Below are 19250 nucleotides of genomic sequence, written 5' to 3'. Positions count from 1 at the left end.
CGCATGAGTGATGCGCTTGCAGGAGCTGGGATCTTTAAGTTAATTAATTTAATTCCACCCTGAAAATACTTTTTGTAAACGTGATCATGATCATCAGTTGTTTAGTTAGTTCTAACTTGTGGTCTGTTGAAAAAAGCTTGTTTTGAGTTTTTGACGGAAAAAGTCAAAAGAATGGGAGGCAATCAATTGTTTTTCCTGTTGATTTATTTATTTTCCTTCCGGTTCACTGCAGGTTCATGTGTGGGTTGCCAGTTGCCCGACCGACATCCCCCACTTAACCAATTAGCTGCTCGTGGCGGAACGTTCCGCCAGAAGGAATCCAACCAGCAACTGCTTCTGGCGTAATGTTCCGTCTGATAAGCTTTATTATTGATATCAAACCGGATCGCTGATTTTTTTTTTTTAATTTTTTTTTTGGCTTTGCCTTCTTTAGCGATCCTAGACCAGGTTGCGCAACCGCGCTGCCGTCCACCTCCCATTATACAGGCTGACTAAAAAGCTGAATAACTCGAAATCTACGGAGCTCTCCGTGGTTTGGATAAAACGCGCGATGTTCGGAGGTCTTTGCTGATTATCCGGTGGTCTAGATGGAAACATTGGCATTGGATGGATTACTTTAGCCTGGTTAATAAACCAGACCGAATCAGCCGTTGGCAAAAAAAAATTGCCTACCAGCGGATTACGGTCTGGCGAGGCTCAGTAGCACGCCTCTTTCCTACAACCGAGAACAGGTCGGACCAATCGGGACACGGTATGCAATATGGGCGGGCTTTGGTACAGTGACGTTCAATGCTTGAGACTTTTGACTGACAGTAGCTCTGACCAATTGCGTCAAAGAGAAAATGTTTGAACCCGCCCCCCGGGAAATGAAATCCAAGTGGAGCCAGCACAGACTAATATACCGCGACAGTGTTGTGTGATATTAGTCTGGCTTATTAGCCAGGCTAGGATTACTTATCCCAAGAAAGTTGGGTCTCAAGAAAGTCATACCAAAATCATATCATACTGAAAACACTTAACTAAAGCCTGCCTGGAAGGTAGGAAAAACATTTGAAAATCTAAAAATAACTATGGAATGCTTTGGACAATGGTGGGCACTAGTAATGTATAGTACATTGTACTGTGTGCTAAAACATGCAAAACTATAAGAATGGTCCTTTAGGGAGATTATTATTATTTATTTATTTTGCCATCCACTTTCAATGTCTCCCGCTTTCCCGCTACAGTATGTTTAAATATTTTATATCCTGATTTCATATAATTGTCTCTTCTAAAAGTATGTCTCTTTGAATTCTCAGGCTGTATCAACTGTCAAAGGCAGGGAAATTAACTGTTCCAGCCATGAATGTCAACGACTCAGTAACCAAACAGAAGTTTGACAACCTGTACTGCTGCAGAGAGTCTATACTGGATGGGTATGAATCATTTTGTGAGAGAACGTGGTGCAGCACAAGCCAGAACATCGCTTTAACTGTTCTTCACCATTTCTTACAGATTAAAGCGAACTACCGGTGTTATGCTAGGCGGAAAGCATGTGGTGGTGTGTGGTTACGGTGAGGTTAGTAAAATAAAACGAAATGACACTATATTGCTTGGTAAAAAATACATTTGATTCGCAACCAAAGTTATATCCGGCAAGTGAATCATCCTCGCATGTTAAGTCATATTTACCTTTGAGGTGTTTTCGGTATGTTATTGTGCATGGATCGAATACAGCTCACCACCCCCCCCCCCCCCCCCCCCCCTGTCTGTAGGTTGGCAAGGGCTGTTGTGTTGCCCTAAGGGCACTGGGGGCAATTGTATACATCACAGAAGTGGATCCCATCTGTGCCCTTCAGGCCTGGTATGACATATGGCTTCAGGCCCGCTATTACAGGCTCAAAATTGCTTCCTTTATAACAAAGTATCATGATACTGTCAAGTGTCAACATACTTAAAATATTTCTGCAAATCCCCCCACCCCCCCACCACCCCCCACACTCCACTCCACCCCCAACCCAGCATGGACGGCCTCAGACTAGTCAAGCTGAGTGAAGTTATCAGACAGGCGGATGTGGTCATTACCTGTACAGGTGAGATTGCACTATTGCACTATTAGCATGTATTGAATATTGTGTCCAAAAGACACTCGCTCACCAACAAAACTTACATTGCAGATTCCAATCTATTAGAAAATAGGACTAGAAAGAAAGCTAGAATTGGAGCTCTCAGGGCGTCTTACTGATAGATATATTGGGAACAAAACTGGATATTGGGCAATCGCAAATTTCAAAATTTTCATAATGGCCACCAGCAGTTGGTCAGATCTATAATCCACCCTATGTGTTTTTGTCCTAGAAGTCTGAAATATTGCAGGAACATCAAGCGTGTGAGTGTGAAGGTGTGCACGTGTGTGTTCATACTAATTGTCTAAAAAATCCCTCCTCCTACCTGCATCTGGTCTCTCTCAAGCAGAAACGATGAACCCGAAGCAGCGGGACAAAAATGTGATATCTCCATAATAATGTTGAGCTATAGTCTTAGGTTGTGTTTACATGTGCACTGTGGCACATGCCCAGAGAGACCAGATGGAAGCAGGAGGAGGAACTCACTACTGCCACCATCTGGCGGAGTCAGGTTAAATTGAATGTGCTTTACACAGAACATCAAGCAAAGGAAACACAATTATGCAATGACATTAGCATGCATAAAACAAAATAAGTAAAAATAACAGACACAATTACAGTGCAGAAGAGAAAGAAGATAAACGATAGGTGGGCCAGATTGACCTTTCAATTCAATTTTTTAAAAATAGCAAAAACAGCCGATCTAATAAGCTAGCAATAATACATTGTGATGTGGCAGGTTTGTGAGCTTGTAGATGGGCTATTTCTGCTATTTTCATTTTGTTACTTTTTGATCTTTTGAAATTATTCGTCTCTATAATAAGCCAAAATGCTCAAAATACATCAGGATGAAGGTGGTTTAAAATGAAAATACAAGCGTGACAGAATTGGGTCCCTCCCTTTGCTGGTCCACAACATACAGAGTTCCTGATTTCCCTTGCGGTCCCTTACAGTCCTGAAACCAGGCTTGGTGTGTGGTGTCCTGGCAGGCTATCTTCATGGGCTCCTGTCTTACACCAGCAAAATATAAGACATAACTAATTAGAACAGATAACAGTGAACAGGTGTATCCCATTTTCCCAGAGGACTATAGCTGAACAACCACACACACGCACACTGTTACACAGAGATCAGTGTGTGTGTGTGTGTGTGTGTGTGTGTGTGTGTGTGACTGTGTGTCTGTGTGTGTGCACGCACGCGTGTGTGTGATTGTGCCTGGTCTCAGACCGAGATCTGTTTCTCTTCAGGGAATAAAAACGTGGTGAGTCGAGAGTACCTGGACAGAATGAAGAATGGCTGCATCGTCTGCAACATGGGACACTCCAACACTGAGATTGATGTGGTATGATGAACGTGTGTGTGTGTGTGTGTGTGTGTGCGTGTGTGCGTGCGTGCGTGCGTGTGCGTGCGTGCACGCGTGTGTGTGCGTGCACGTGCACGCGTGTGTGTGTGCGTGCACGCGTGTGTGTGCGTGCGTGCACGCGTGTGCGTGCGTGTGTGCAAGTGTGTGTGTGTGTGCGTGTGCGTGCGTGCGTGTGTGTGCGTGCACGCGTGTGTGTGTGCGTGCACGCGTGTGTGTGTGTGCGTGCACGCGTGTGTGTGCGTGCACGCGTGTGTGTGTGTGTGCGTGCACGTGTGTGTGTGTGTGCGTGCGTGCACGCGTGTGCGTGCATGCGTGTGTGTGCGTGCATGCGTGTGTGTGTGTGCGTGCGTGCGTGCATGCGTGTGTGTGCGTTTGCTGCACGCGTGCGTGCGTGTGCGTGTGCGTGCATGCACACGTGCGTGTGCGTGCACGCGTGTGTTCAAGTATATTAACTGAATATTCCTTTCCCTCAGGCAAGCCTACGGACCCCAGAGTTGACATGGGAGCGTGTGAGGTCTCAGGTGGACCACGTTATCTGGCCTGATGGCAAGAGAATAATCCTCTTGGCAGAGGTGATAAACCATAAATACAGCATAATAACACATGTCTTTGTGAAGTACTGAGACTCACAGGCAATCTTCCAATAGGGTTCATTCGTTTTTTAATATCGCCTGATATTTTCATACAAATGGAATAGCGGAAAATATCAGTTTTTATTTATCGATTATAATTCATTTAAATTTCTCCTGAATTTATGATAATGTTTATTTTCATTTGGAAGATCTTACCTTTATGAATGCATCCAGCAGAGCATCACAATAACATTTAGGCATAATGTGTTAATTCCACGACCGCATATACAGGTATTGGTATCGGTTGATATCGGTATCGGAAATTGGACAATATCGGGATATCGGATATTGGCAAAAAAGTCAATATTGGAGTCAATCGGACATCCCTATTTCTTATTTATATAATTATACATACAGTGTCTGACATTGTCGAAACAGTGTTGGCCTGGGCAGCGGTCGAGCGGTCCAGGCACCTAGGCTGGTAATCCAGCCTGATGGCGTGTCGCGGGTTTGAGTCCCGATCCCGACGACCTTAGCTGCATGTCTTTAGCCTGGTTAATAAACCAGACCGAATCAGCCGTTGGCAAAAGAAATTGCCTACCAGCGGATTACGGTCTGGCGAGGCTCAGTAGCACGCCTCTTTCCTACAACCGAGAACAGGTCGGACCAATCGGGACACGGTATGCAATATGGGCGGGCTTTGGTACAGTGACGTTCAATGCTTGAGACCTTTGACTGACAGTATCTCTGACCAATTGCGTCAAAGAGAAAATTTTTGAACCCGCCCCCCGGGAAATTAAATCCAAGTGGAGCCAGCCCAGACTAATATACCGCGACAGTGTTGTGTGATATTAGTCTGGCTTATTAGCCAGGCTAGCATGTCTTCCCCATTTTTTTAGTATAGAAATAATATACTGTAAATGATGTAAGAATTAACATTTTCCAAAAGGTTTGGTGTGCAGGTGTGACTTGATAAGTGCTTTAAATAAATGTTAACTGAATTGCCAATTGATTTGTCTGACAGGGTCGTCTGCTGAATCTAAGCTGCTCCACGGTGCCCACATTTGTGCTCTCTATCACCGCTACCACACAGGTATCAGCAGGTCAAACTCTGCAGCATTACTGAAAGCATCTATTTTTATACTGTATGAGCCTTGTGTAACATTGAGAGTCTATATTCTATATAGAGGTTATGGAGTTATGAAAGAGGCCTGGAATTTTCGTCATTTTAGGGGCAAGGCCACTTGGCCTTTGATGTTTTTTTAGGGCACAACAGCCGAATGCCAGGGCAGGGAGGTTATCAAATGAAACAATATTTTAGTCCATTGAAAGAATGAATTGAATTTAAGTGTTAAGGTATTTACAATCTGATCCATGCTCAGCCCTGCACCAATCATTTTTCAATCAAAGTCTAAAGATGGAACTCAGGGGAGTTAAGAATTCAGAATCCCAACAAAAGACATTGTATTGGTGTCTACATGACATGAAAGAGACACTGGTGTCTACATACTGACAAGAAAGATTCAGAAGAGAAAGTGGTACAGTCAGCTGGGTCATAAGGCCACTGTGGCCTCAGGGCATGACATTTTTTGGAGGGGCACAAGGCCAAACTGAGGGGCAATGACGGCCATGGCCTTTGTGGCTTCCCTGAAATTCCTGCCCTGAAAGTAGATGTAAGTAAGACCACATGGCTGCTATTAGTTTCTCTGCCTGATTTATACTTTGACAACAAACTGTTGTATAACATACAAATGACGTATTACTATTTATCACTTTGTTTTGTTTGTTAGTGAAGCATTGTTATGACCCTGAGGTCATAATTTCATGTTATGCCTGTAGACAATGTGTGTGTTTGTGTAGGCTTGGGTGTGCCTAAATCAGGCTTTAATGTGGTGACCTGTGGTTTCCTCTCTGGTCCCATCAGGCTCTGGCTTTGATAGAGCTGTACAACGCACCTGAGGGCCGCTACAAACAGGATGTCTACCTGTTGCCCAAGAAGATGGGTAAGGAAGCAATGTGTTTTTCACTTTTTGGGGATTATGTTTTGGCATTCTTTCTTTACTGGAACAGAAGACTGAAGAGAGAAAGGTATAGGTAAGGACAGAGGAATTAGAAAACATGAGAGGAGCTGCCTGGAAGGATATGGCTGTGTGATCCTGAACTAAGTCGAGCCAACATGACACCGTAACAGTTATCTGACATTTTGGAATACTGTTAGTGAATAAATGACCATATTCTAGTGAATAAATTACCATATATGAAAACACATATAGTGGATGGGCAGTTTATTGAGGGTAAATGCATTTCAGATGAATATGTGGCGGGACTCCATCTACCTACATTTGACGCACACCTCACAGAGTTGACTGACGAACAGGCCAAGTACCTGGGCCTCCAGAAGTATGGGCCCTTCAAACCCAACTACTATAGGTGAAGACAAGCACCCTTTGACACAGTATTTATACAAACGCATGTATTGCATGTTCCCAGCGACGGCTCCAGAAAATTGTGACTGGGGGTGCTATGGAGGGGCTGGCTATTTAGAGGGGGGGCTAATGAATCTTGGTTTACATAGAAGTCAGTCAATTTGGCTTGTTTGGAGGGGGGGCTTAGGGGGGCTAAGCCTCCACCAGAGGGGGCCCTTGCACCCCCTGGAGCCGTCCCTGCATGTTCCCCTTCTGTATCTAAGCACATGCATTGCACTTCCCCTTCTGTATCTAACCACAAATATGTATGTTCAAACAGGTACTAAGCCACAGGCATAAGGTTTCAAGACAGCTGCCTGGAAAAAAATTGATGCCGCTTCACAACCTCTAAGGCCTTGACATAGCGCACTGATGCCCTCTAGAGTCTCATGCTTATTGATACAATGTGTAGAATGAGTGTCAAATCATTCCTCATCAATATTTTACTAATGTTTTCTGTTGTTTCTCTGGCAACAATTTCAAATTAATTTAATCCAATGAATTTACTTTTTAACTTGCTTGTTACAATTGTATAATAGTAGTAGAGCACTGTAATTGTAATTGTGTGACCAATCTGACCATAGAACTTACTTCCGAATTTACAAATCCTAAATATTCCCAAATTATAATTTGTAACTTTTGAAATAAAAGTTTCTTCTCTTTGTGAGCAATTATGTCAATGTTCAATGGTGTGTGTCCAAACTGTCCAGTCAGCTCATGGGCCTGTAAATAATCCAATAGCTATTTCACATTTCACCCACTAGGGGTCATAAAGACCCCGTGATTATGGGATATTTATTGGCAATTTATAGGCAAATTGTATCAGTTCTTATTCTTAAGGGTCTCTTGAAAAAAAGAAAAAAAGAAAGAAAGAAAGAAAGAAAGAAAGAAAGAATCCTTTATCCTCCTACTATCATGCTGAGTGCTAAAATGATCAATCCAGACTGCAGTGACAGATGGATCTGTGGATGTGTGATTTGCCCTGTAGCTAATCTGCAGGGTGAGGGGGTTAACTCAACCACAGTCATTACTTAACTTTGCTCTGGGGTGGGAGAGGTGACAACACAGCTTACACACATACTGTAGAATTACGATAGGATTATTAGGGGGATATTGTGCATCATAATAATAATAATAATAATATCTCAAAATTATATAGCGCTTTTCTGAGTACCCAAAGACGCTTTACATGGGGGGGCTTTACAGAGGTAACAACAAAATAAAAACAACTTTATTATATTGTTATATTGGTGCTTTGCTACGTGTTGTATATTCATGCATATAAAATAATTTGAATCAGACCTAGCATCCTGTTCTTTCAGAGTTCCATTAGACCTACATAACATATGCACCCTGTTCTCTCCCCTTCCAATGGTTTAGTGTCCCTGCCTCATCAATAAAATAAATAATAATGAACTTTATTCATTGCACACTAATCAAAACAAAGTTAGTCTACAAATGCATGTATAAAACTGAATCATTGGGCGCCCAAGATTAAATAAAAGTCAAAACAGTCAAAACAAACATTTAATTAAGTCATTATTTTGACAAAAGTATTAAGAAAGATGAACAAGATAACAACCTTTGGCCTTGCTTAAAAGCTTAATCGGGCAAAGAAAAACTCCAAGAAAAGAACCCTCAACGCATCGTGATGCTTTGAGCTAGCTTTGAGCCATACGTTGGCTATTTTTGCTATATGTCGTACAACGTATAGGGTTTAAGTGGTTAAACTTTGTGGGAATGATCAAGAGAGATGATTAGGGTCTGGGTCAAAAGCCAAGGTCACAATGAAGGTCAAGGTAATCTTAGAAATAGAGAGGGGTAGAACAGATACTGCCGTCAGCAGGGTTTGCACCTCCAGGTAGCCTACAAAATGTTTAAATGTTTTAGTGTTGAGTTTCAACCATTAAAATAACTGGTGCTAAAAAGATGTAGGCCTACTTACTCATCATTTGTTTTTCTCAACTGTTGTGTCATGTCTCGTGTGTCTGGACACGAAAACCTAGAAATAATCTCCTTTCCTGGATTACTGTAATCCAGGAGTGTGTGTGTGTGTGTGCGTGTGTGTGTGTGTGTGTGTGTGTGTGTGTGTGTGTGTGCTGTGTGTGTGTGTGTGTGTGTGTGCCTGCCGTCAAATACAGAAAAGGTATTCTGTGTGTCCTGAAAGGGGCTAGTGTTGGTCCTGAAAAAGTCGCCTGTTGCTCCGTTAATTTATCCTACAACTTCTGGACAACTTCTGGACTCTTGTCCGTTTGTAATTCACATGCCTTATTATAAACAAAAAAGTGATCTTCTTTGTGGAAATGATACGTTTTGGTTTGTGGCTTGTGCAATTTGTTTAGTCGTTTCTCAAAACAGCAAAACAGCTTTCGACTCCAGTTAAACACAACATCAAGTTTGTTTGAAGCTCACCTTCCGACTGCCGGCTTGACGTAATTACGTCAACCTGTTGATGATTGATAGCTCCCAATTATAATTTATTCACCTTCAGAAAACACCACCCACCCTGTTTTTGACCTATCAACCTCCTCATTTTAAATGTATGCACACGCAAAACAGATGTTTGAAAGCTAACAACACTGATGGATGCAATGCATACTGAGTGAACTTATAGATGTGCTATTTTCAGCACCAGTGAGTATATTGTGGAGAGGAGGGGAAATATGTGAAATATATGATTTGGGGTAGCGGAGTGCCCTCTACAGGTACCGGAGCGCAAGCGGCAGATTCCGAAGCTGAGCTCCGGCATGAATTAATACCACACTGGGTGCAAATTGATAGGCCTATTCATACTCTTATACCACCGCGGCGTGACATCATGATGTAGTTTTCGGTGGTCACCCTATCACCTATAACTATAACTGGAGTATGAATATAGGCCTTTACGTATGAGAAACACAAATCTTCTTCTTCTTCTTCCTCTCCAGTAGTCTGTCTCTATAATATCCTTACCTCCTCTCTCCTTCTCCCTCTCCTCTGCTTCTTAATTATTCCTTTACAGTCATCATTCCTCTGTATATTTCAGCATCATATCATGCTCATATACAGTAGTGGCAGCACATGTCAATTTCAACATAGACTACACTAACATTTGACCCAAGGATTTACAGCAGGTGTCTTCTTGTAAACCTTGAATGTCCAAAACCCTTACTTTTCATGAAATGGAAAAAAGACCTTGTGTTCCAATGTTTTGTTTTTGTTGAATACTTTATTAGCCAGAAATGTAAACAGCATGTGGTACAGTACATTAAGGCTAAAAGGATGTGAGCTTGTCGAGACTCGATCGGCTATTAGTTCGTAGTATTACAAAGTATAAAATTGGGCATAAATTTATGAAAAAAACACAAATAGATAAAATATAGATACATGGTTTCTGTCCGCCTTGCCCGATAGCAACGATATCTCACTCATCTCATCCCAACCTGACCCACCCAGTGCCCCACACCAGACTTGTGTCATAATCTAACCTGCAGCTTCTATAAACACCCCTTTCGCTGAAGTCATCTCATCCCTGCCTGGAGCATGCCCCCCCCCCCCCACCTCATGAATACAATTGATTAATTGATTGGGGCAGATTGGTCACGCTGATAGTGAAGTCAATGCTTAATGGCCTGCATATGGATTTATGTGTTATCCCCCAATAGTCGCCTGTCTGCTTTTGCCTATACCTTCTGGCTTTGAAGTGTAACATTACACTCGGGTGTTTGATGTCATCATCAGCTAATTGCGTCCAAGATTGCCCAGAGGGATAGCATCCATACTGCTGCTGAGAGCCTTGTCTAGGGGTCCCTGCGAGAGAGAGAGACAGACAGACAGGCAGGCAGGCAGACAGGCAGACAGACAGACAGACAGACAGACAGGCAGGCAGGCAGGCAGGCAGGCAGGCAGACAGACAGGCAGGCAGGCAGGCAGGCAGGCAGGCAGACAGACAGGCAGGCAGGCAGGCAGGCAGGCAGGCAGACAGACAGGCAGGCAGACAGACAGACAGACAGACAGACAGACAGGCAGGCAGGCAGGCAGGCAGGCAGGCAGGCAGACAGACAGGCAGGCAGGCAGGCAGGCAGGCAGGCAGGCAGGCAGGCAGGCAGACAGGCAGGCAGGCAGGCAGGCAGGCAGGCAGGCAGACAGACAGACAGACAGACAGACAGACAGACAGACAGATGAGGAGGGGTGTAAGGAGTAGAGAAAGAAGGGAATCACATGAGTTATACATGCAGAATCTAGAGAGATGGGTTCCAATTCACATGTCACATGTCTGCCAAAGCACAGACTGGCAGTAATATATCTCTATACAGAGTACAGACTGAGGTGTGTCTATTATTGGATTTCGGGGCACGTGAAAGTCTTAAAATTCATCGGTTTTCCAACTCAGAAATAGTGCCCCTTGTGGAGTGCATGGTGTTCTGAGACTGCAGGCGTGCATGGGGGGATAGTGAGTTAAAACCCCTCTCTGCTCCACCTGCAGTCACTCATACATCCACACTCCACACTCCACACCTTGCTGCATGCACAGGATATACAGGCCTACCACCTGCAAGCTTTCTTAGCACTCAGAGCTGACTGACAATATCAAACTTTGATCCTGCAGCTGTCATATTGTTGACATTTTCATTGTGTATTTCTAAACATCAACAGCATCGTGGGTTGCTGGCAATTAAAGGATATAACGTTTAATTGTTTTCTCTGAAAGGAGAATTGGCTGTCCACTCCCTTTGCCTTTACTCTTTACTGAGACGGTGTATGAGCGCTGCATGTGTGGGGGTGGGATTCAAACAGGCCTGCACAGGAGACCTGGGCTTCCAGAGAACACTTTAGCCTGCACTATACCGCTGAACGGGTGAGTCACCAAAGGTTCTTGCGATGAGTCTCTGAGTCAAAGCTCTCAGTCAGTTGTTGGCAAGTCTAGAACCACGGGATCTATCTATCTCACCAGTGTGAGTTCTACCATTGCCAAACACTGTGGGAGAGTAGCCGAGAAGAGTAACCAAGTGGATGAGAAGCCGATAGCGGATACAGTAGAGCTGTCAGTTACAGTGTTCGAGTCCGGGACCGAGAGTCAGGTTACATGAGGCAGCGTCTCACAGATAGAATGTGGGCTTCCATGGCAACCAGGGATATGTGAGTGGGCTCACGCAATCGATCAGATCACTGTGGTAAAACCCTTAGTGTACATTTAACTCTGAGAGTGTAATAATGTACCCAAATGGACGGGTCCATTTATACACTCCTATATAGGGCTCAGTTTTGTCCATGCTAAACCCCTTATCCCTAAACTACTTTGCCTTTTTTTTAATAGTTAAAATAGACAATCTACATCGACACGTTGTGAGCTTGTAGATTGGCTATTTTAACTATTCAAAAATGTTTTTCAAAATAGTAAAAAAAGGCAAAGTAGTTTAGGGGTAAGGGGTTTAGCATGGACGAAAATATAGAGCCCTTATAGTTAAATGAACACTGACGATGTTGCAGTGACATAGTTAATCTTCCATAGATTCCTACCACACGCACGCACGCACGCACGCACGCACGCACGCACGCACGCACGCACGCACGCACACACACACACACACACACACACACACGGACAGACCATATAGAAGAGAATAGCAGAGAGATACAATTATTATTATTCAGCAAACTATAGAAATAGCTATACAGTCATTGGATATTGTGGAGTGCCACAGCAGAGTGCCTACCTTGTCCCATATTGGCACTACACATGATTGCTCAAACAGACATGAACAAAGCAAAAATGTGCTAGTGCCAAAATGGGCAAAGTGGATCGGGCCAGACCAGCTGAAGATGTGGCAACCTGACCGAGTGTTGGTGGTCAAAGGAAACTGTAAGTTACTGTACAGGTGCATATTAAGGACAAAAGTTGTGGGGTGTGTGGTTCTTTCTCTACTCTGTTTATGGCCCTATGGTAATTCACTGATCGTGTGCTGTCACAGTGAATTCTACCAGTGCCATACACAGAACAGGAGGAGATACGGCACAGTCACAATGCACTGCTTTGGCCCACGTTGGCTGAAAGAACAAGCATGATAAGCGTATAGGTCTGTTTTAGTTCGGGAGGTTGCTTCCCTAAAATGATGCATCCAATGAGCTTCATCTGCCGACCTCAGCGATTTTATTTCATCTGACTCGTAAAACCATTGAATAAACTTTGAGTTTTTAGTGGCCTTTCTTATTAGTGTCAGGGTCGGAGGTAACCAAACAGGACCCAAGTAAAAAACATGGATTGTCCGATCTGTTTATTGTAGCCTAGATAGATTAATCCAGCCATGCCATCTGCTCAATGGATGCCTTTCCACAATCCTTCAGATTATTTGCGTAAGCAAGTCCTATGTGATATTCACACTGCCATCCACTGTAGGTAGATTGCATTTGTGGTTATCCTAGCTGTTTTAGTTTTAGTATTAGATCTGACTGAGACACCAGGTGAATGAAGTCAACTACCTGGTAAGATGGGTATAGGCTACTCAAGGACCAGGGTGTTTGGGCTCCATGCACAAGACATCACTGATGAGAGCGGTATAGTAGGCTTATTGCGCACAGCATCGCAGAGTGTGGATTGATTCTGGCTATAGGGAATGATGGCTAAGTGATTTTTGAGACGCTCCAAATGGGTCCCAAAGCAGGGCTCATCTTCCCATTTCCGGGAGAGATCAATAGCGTAAAAAGCTTCAGAGAGAGAGAGGAGGGTGGGGTGTCTAGAAGCCATATATTACACAATGTATCTCTGGTCTAAAACAAACAGTAGACCTAATTTTTCTAAATTAATCTAAATCTGAATTTGACTAATTGCGACGAATTACTAATTAATTGACTAATTACTGACATCTTTGCAGTTGTCCAATCCATTGTGAGTCCTTGTAGCCTAGTGTTAATCTCGTCTGTGATGATGATTAGAACGCAAGTTATTTTTGGACCGATTTAGTAGTAGCAGGTCTGCCACCCGCTAAGATAACCTGCAAGAAGACAGGTCAAAAACACTCCATAACAAATGACCTTTATTACGGTCTTATTTATCAGTTTTAGTATAAAACCATGCAGGCATGCATACTCTTCCTCTTCATTTTAGAAATGATGTCCACAATTAGAACAAAAATATTAAACATGGTCGGACACGATATATCACGTCATTATAATTACTTTGAATTAGCCTATATGAAATAGCTTCGACTTCGAAGACTACCTACCAATATCTTTTGTTTTTTCTTAGAAAGTCACAATCTTACCTTCGATTAATGTTCTCTTCCCTGGCTCGTCATAACTTCACGCGATCACAAAAATCTAAATGTTTTAATTGTATAGGCTGTTATCTATATTATAATATAGCCTATAAGGAAACGAAGAATGTAGTCTATATTTGCCTTGATGATCCAAGAGGTTTGCTCGTTATATCTTTTTCTATATATCGTATTTCAGAAGAGAGAAGGCTATAGCTGGCCTGTCCACACTGTCCGTTTACCTCGCATATCTCCATCTGTTTGGATTTTCCTGTGGAGAGGTAATTAGTTGGTAAGCAACTAAGCATCTTAACCCAGTGGCAGTGGGCTCTAGTAATCCATGCGGCCCTCCTCCCTTGTCCCTTCCCGTCTGCCGCCGCGTGCTCAGAGGCCTCGAGCAATTCACCTCTTTTTACGCACGGGGCGCGCGCGCAGCGGAGAGACTAAAAGGCTAAAGGGCTGATGGAGTAAAATACATTATTAGCATGCACGGTGATGCACCTTATATGGCCTACTTATTGTGCCCATATTTAGTGACCTGCAACACAAAAGCCCCATCAAATGATGTTCGACACTATAGAGACGCATCTCATATTAGCTACTTTGTACTTTAAAGAGTCATAAAATGTATGTTTTGGTCTGACTAACATAGCCTGCAGTGAGTAGGCCTACAGCACTGAGCTGCTGCAAATGTTATTATGCCAATAGGCAATAATAGGCCTATTTGGTTCATTTCTACATGTATTACCCCACATATTTTTCGATTACATTATAGGCTACCATGAGTTGATATCGGTCCTCAATTCACAACATTTTGCATATACCAAAAGTAGTTTGCCTACCCTACCTAGATGGGTGTGCTGGTGTCATCGTGGCATCATGTCCTCTGCAACTCTTTTCAACAACCAGGCGGTCCAGGCTGTCCTTCAGGTCTGTGAATAAGTTTCTTTGAGGCCTCTACTCCTCATTATATACAGGTACCCACACACCCCTCTTCTACTCCGGGGCTCATTTACCTGCTGTCGGTGATTAGACAGATGCCCAGGCCTCGGTGGAAAAAGTAGCATCATCCTTTCAGTTGATTTGAATTCGTCAGAGGGGATAGGTTTAGATTACGTCTCTTTCAAACTGGTAAAGTTGCACTGAAATCCATCCATGCGCCCATTGTCCTTTCCATACATTATGAACGAGTCGCAGCCGGCGAGCTCGACGTTGCCACCCTCCTCAGACAGGCTGAACGCCCGGACGCTCACACTCACAGCGCAGGTCAACCAAATTAGACACAACTTGAAACTCAACCCCGAATATTCTGCGAAAGACACGCAGGCAACAAAAGAAAGGGATGTTTATAAATATTTCACAAGATAATTAGAAGTGCGCCTATTAGAAGTGCGCCTATGAGGACGACCTAATGATGGTGCTGCGTGCAGCATGCGTATTTTAGCAGACCCCTGTCATGTCTGCAGACAGTATACGTTATCCTTTGCAGAGAGAAAGGGTGAAGCTGCCATGGGACGATGAGGAACAATGTAGTTGTAGTAGGCTATATGGGCTATAGGGCATATAGGCAGCCAATTGTTGCAATTACATTTAAATGCGCACTGCAATGTTAAAGAGGAATGTTAAAATGTTGCAATTTAAAATAAATACAAAAGAAGAGTGATATAACACTAATTAGCAGGCGCTAAATAGATAGTTATCACTAATATATATTTATTTATTTATTTCAGGATCAATTACTGTAATGACTGCATGGTGCATGGTGTCTGTTTTGAGGAACACTATTATCAATAACTTTACTCAGAGTAATTGCGCAGTACTGTATATTTGTATACGGGTCATTAAATGTTTAAATTAATTGAATATGAAGGACCCTAATGGAAATTGGAAACAAGCCATACTGCTTTCTTAAATCCTCAGACCTTGTATTGAACTATACTTTCCTGCATGTGCTTTTTTCCTGCAAAATGTTTAAGTAATCAATCAATCAATCAATCAATCAATCAATCAATCAATCAATCAATCAGAGGCATCTTGCTGAGATGTATTATATTTCTAAATGACAACTTTCATTGTCAACTTTTATTACACTATAGGTAGCCAATGATGTATAGGCTATAGTCACACAACTTAAATGTCCTTGAGTGCCAAAGCAAAGCCACCAACCAATGTAATATTACTCAAAACGTTTCTAATTTATTTAAATAATGTACATTGTAGGCTACATTGAAAAAACACCTACGTTTTATCAAGAAAACATCTTATAGCATAAATAAGGTGCGTAACTTTTACAATGATACATTATCAATATCATCATGCAATGCTTGTTTAATGATGATTAAAATCAAACAATAACTCCTGCCCGGAATGTATACATATTGCCATATTTTTTGTTATTTTAAGGCCTTATTACTATAAATACCTTCTTACTACTATAGGCCGGCGCCCAGCTGTAGAGCACCGAGTCTGTAACGATGGAAGTTGGAGATCCATGCCGCACCCGGCTGCAATAGCCTATACCCGTTGTACCCGTGCCAGAGTACCTGTTCCACCCATCTGTCTGTGTCCCCTTTATTCCCATATATGTATTTCTGTATCTGTCTCTCTGTGTCCCTTTATTCATATGGAGTTCTATATGTCAGGCATGCCCAAATATGGAGTGTTGTGATGTCAGAACAGGCCAGCTCCATATGGAGCCTGGGCAGGGGCCCATGTCCAGAGCCCGGGCAGAGGCCTTTTGTGGCGGTTCTGGACAACCGTGCAGGGTCCGACCGACTCGACACCGGGCACTGCACTCCCTGTGGGGGAGAATTTGAAGTCGGTGGGACGAATGGTTCTCGACTCGAGTTACGTGCATTACAGACATATACACACGTACGTACAGAGACGTGGTGCAGATCAATTTGGACAATATTGAACACTGTATTTAATTATTATGTCTACACACACAGTATATGTACTCTTAGAGCACAGATTATAATTTGGAAGCTAAAATAAAAATATGTTAAGTTAGGTTGATCCTACTCCAACCATGCAGAACTCATCTTCTCAGTTCTCACTGCTAATTGTATTAGTCCCAAGTGGTTTAGAGTGGAGGAGTGAGTATAGGCCTACCACATCCTTTTCGTAGGGCAACGGATAAGGGACAACTTCATATATTTAAATACTAGTCCTTATATAAACAACAATATCAGTTTCTTTTTTCATGAATGGAAATTACTTAAAACTAGAAAAATCACACCTGTGTGAAGTGAGGGGCGCTATATTAAAGTCTAACTCATGTTGAATAAGGTGATGTAATGGTGATATAAAACAAACGGTGCCAACACAAACATTAAATGCCATTTATATGACGTAATGAGTTACAAAATGACGTAAGACACACACACACACACACACACACACACACACACACACACACACACACACACACACACACACACACACACACACACACACACATACATACATACATACATACGTACGTAGGGACGGACATTTCTGTCATTGGTCCGACAAACGACAACCCACCTCATACCCTAACCCAGAGTAGTATAAAAGAGAGTAATGACACTCATGACACTCCGTTGACTCTCATTGTAACAATGGAATGCGGAAGTGCTCATTCTATCTCAATGGAATAGTTCCAGCCATAGGAGCAATGTTTGGAACTATCGCCCATAGGCACCCGCTTTGCGGCGAGATCAAAGCGTGTCACCACTCTCTTACTACATTACTCTGCCCTAACCTAACCATAACCACAAGCACGGGAGCAGACGCTAGTCCGACTAATGCTCCGTCGGAATTACATGCGGTCTCTCGGAGCACAGGTCTCCACGGAACGTTTGTTGTGGGCGTGCAGTGTTTGATATTGAGCCGTTGCATTTAGATGCAACAGCATTAGAGTTATGGACCAGAGCTAAGCAGTGCCACCGGGTTTACACTAGGTGTTGATTATGTGCCAAAAAAGCCCATTATAAAAAATATAAAGAAATTAAAATCCATTGTGCACGCCATGTGCATGTCGTCACGTGCACACCGGAATAGAGCAATTAAGTCCTTGGCAACGAGGGCCATATGGGAAAGGCGTCAAAAGGCGTCCTGTGGCATTGAATGAGTTTAACCAATGACTTACAGTATAGCATAGAATATAAAACTTCAGACGAGATCCATCTTGGTCACGACTATAACGTTCATGTGTACTGATTTGTGTGATATTTGAATACATTCTGAAGGACTATAACATTTAAAAAAACAACTTTTCACATAAGTTGGCCTCCTGGTGGCCCTATAAAAAGCAGATTTGACAAATGCAGCCAGATGTTTTTTCCAGGCATCTATAAGTGTTGATACAAAGTTTGACGCAGATCAGTGCAGTTATAGCTGGAAACGAGACTTGGCCTGTCACCACTGATTTGAAAAATGTCAAGTGGCATGAATTGCATTTTTATAGCACTTTTCCAAGTGCTCAAAGCGCTTTACAATGGTTCATTCATTCATACATTGGGAGGTGAAGCGGCGAACAGTCGACGCCAGCGTCCTCACTTCCCACATTCACACACCAATGGTGGCAAGCTCACACCGACCAACTCATTGGAGGCAATGTAGGGTTCAGTGTCTTGCCCAAGGACACTTCGACATGTGGACAGGAGGAGCCGGGATTCAAACCGCCGACCCAGGGATCATTGGACGACCTGCTCTACCTCCTGAGCCACAGCCACGAATGTCCAGCTAGTGCGAATGTGCGTGCACAGTTTCACTGTAATCAGATGATGCGTTCATGATTTGTAGCATTTTGTTAAAAACGGACCACTCCTGCAAACTTTAAATCTTTTTTGAGGATGGAATATGAAAAATCAAACAGATTTGTCTTGATCACATGACTATAGAGATCATGTGTACAGATTTGCGTGACATTTTGATCAAATCGGAAGGAGTAATATAAACAAATGTGCTTTACATAAGTCTGCCTCCAGGTGGCAATATAAAGGGCAGATGTGAAAAATGCAGGGTAAATGTTTTTCCTGGCCTCTATAAGCAAAGCAAAGTTCTTTGTTTACCCAGGGTGAATGGACTAAGCTTGAGATGCTTGTTTACCAGACCCTGCTCATAGAACATTTCATGGTAGGGGTTCAATGCCTTGCTCAAGGGCACTTCAGCGGTGGTAATTTTAACGTGCCGGTCCGGGGATTCGAACTGGCGACCATCCGATAACAAGACCGCTCCGCAAACCGTTCGGCCACTGCTGCCCCTATACAAAGTTTTACACAGATCGGCAGAGTTATAGGTAAAAACACAAATGAACCTGTTATAGCGCCACCAATGTTTTGAATCAGAGGTTCATCTGTGGCATCCAGGGAGTGTATATGTGCACATTTCCGCTGCAATAAAACCAACGATGCCGGAGATTAAAAACTCAATCCATGCCATACATTACAATAGAAACACAGACCAGGTACCAGCGTTTCTATTGTAAAAAAAAAAAAAAAAAAAGTTAAAAAACCCCCGTAAAA

The 19250-nt window shown here is 42.9% G+C and overlaps 1 protein-coding gene across 1 annotated transcript in view; it reads left to right on the top strand.

Moving 5' to 3' along the window:
* Window positions 1–6474, top strand: part of LOC306922747 (putative adenosylhomocysteinase 3) — a gene marked incomplete at its 3' end in the record, with an annotated part of 18992 nt that extends 12518 nt beyond the window's left edge. The window contains exons 8-16 of the mRNA XM_079500562.1: window positions 1299–1415; window positions 1495–1558; window positions 1755–1843; window positions 2002–2072; window positions 3353–3447; window positions 3942–4040; window positions 5065–5133; window positions 5965–6043; window positions 6350–6474. Of these exons, the coding sequence (XP_079356688.1) occupies window positions 1299–1415; window positions 1495–1558; window positions 1755–1843; window positions 2002–2072; window positions 3353–3447; window positions 3942–4040; window positions 5065–5133; window positions 5965–6043; window positions 6350–6474 (808 nt within the window). The remainder of the gene's footprint in view (window positions 1–1298; window positions 1416–1494; window positions 1559–1754; window positions 1844–2001; window positions 2073–3352; window positions 3448–3941; window positions 4041–5064; window positions 5134–5964; window positions 6044–6349) is intronic.
* Between the last annotated feature and the right edge of the window lie 12776 nt (window positions 6475–19250).

This window comes from Electrona antarctica (genome assembly GCF_951216825.1).
Source record: "Electrona antarctica genome assembly, chromosome: 5".
NCBI classification, from domain to species: domain Eukaryota; kingdom Metazoa; phylum Chordata; class Actinopteri; order Myctophiformes; family Myctophidae; genus Electrona; species Electrona antarctica.
The sequence above is the reverse complement of the archived record's forward strand: the minus strand, read 5'-3'. Positions and strand labels throughout refer to the sequence as shown.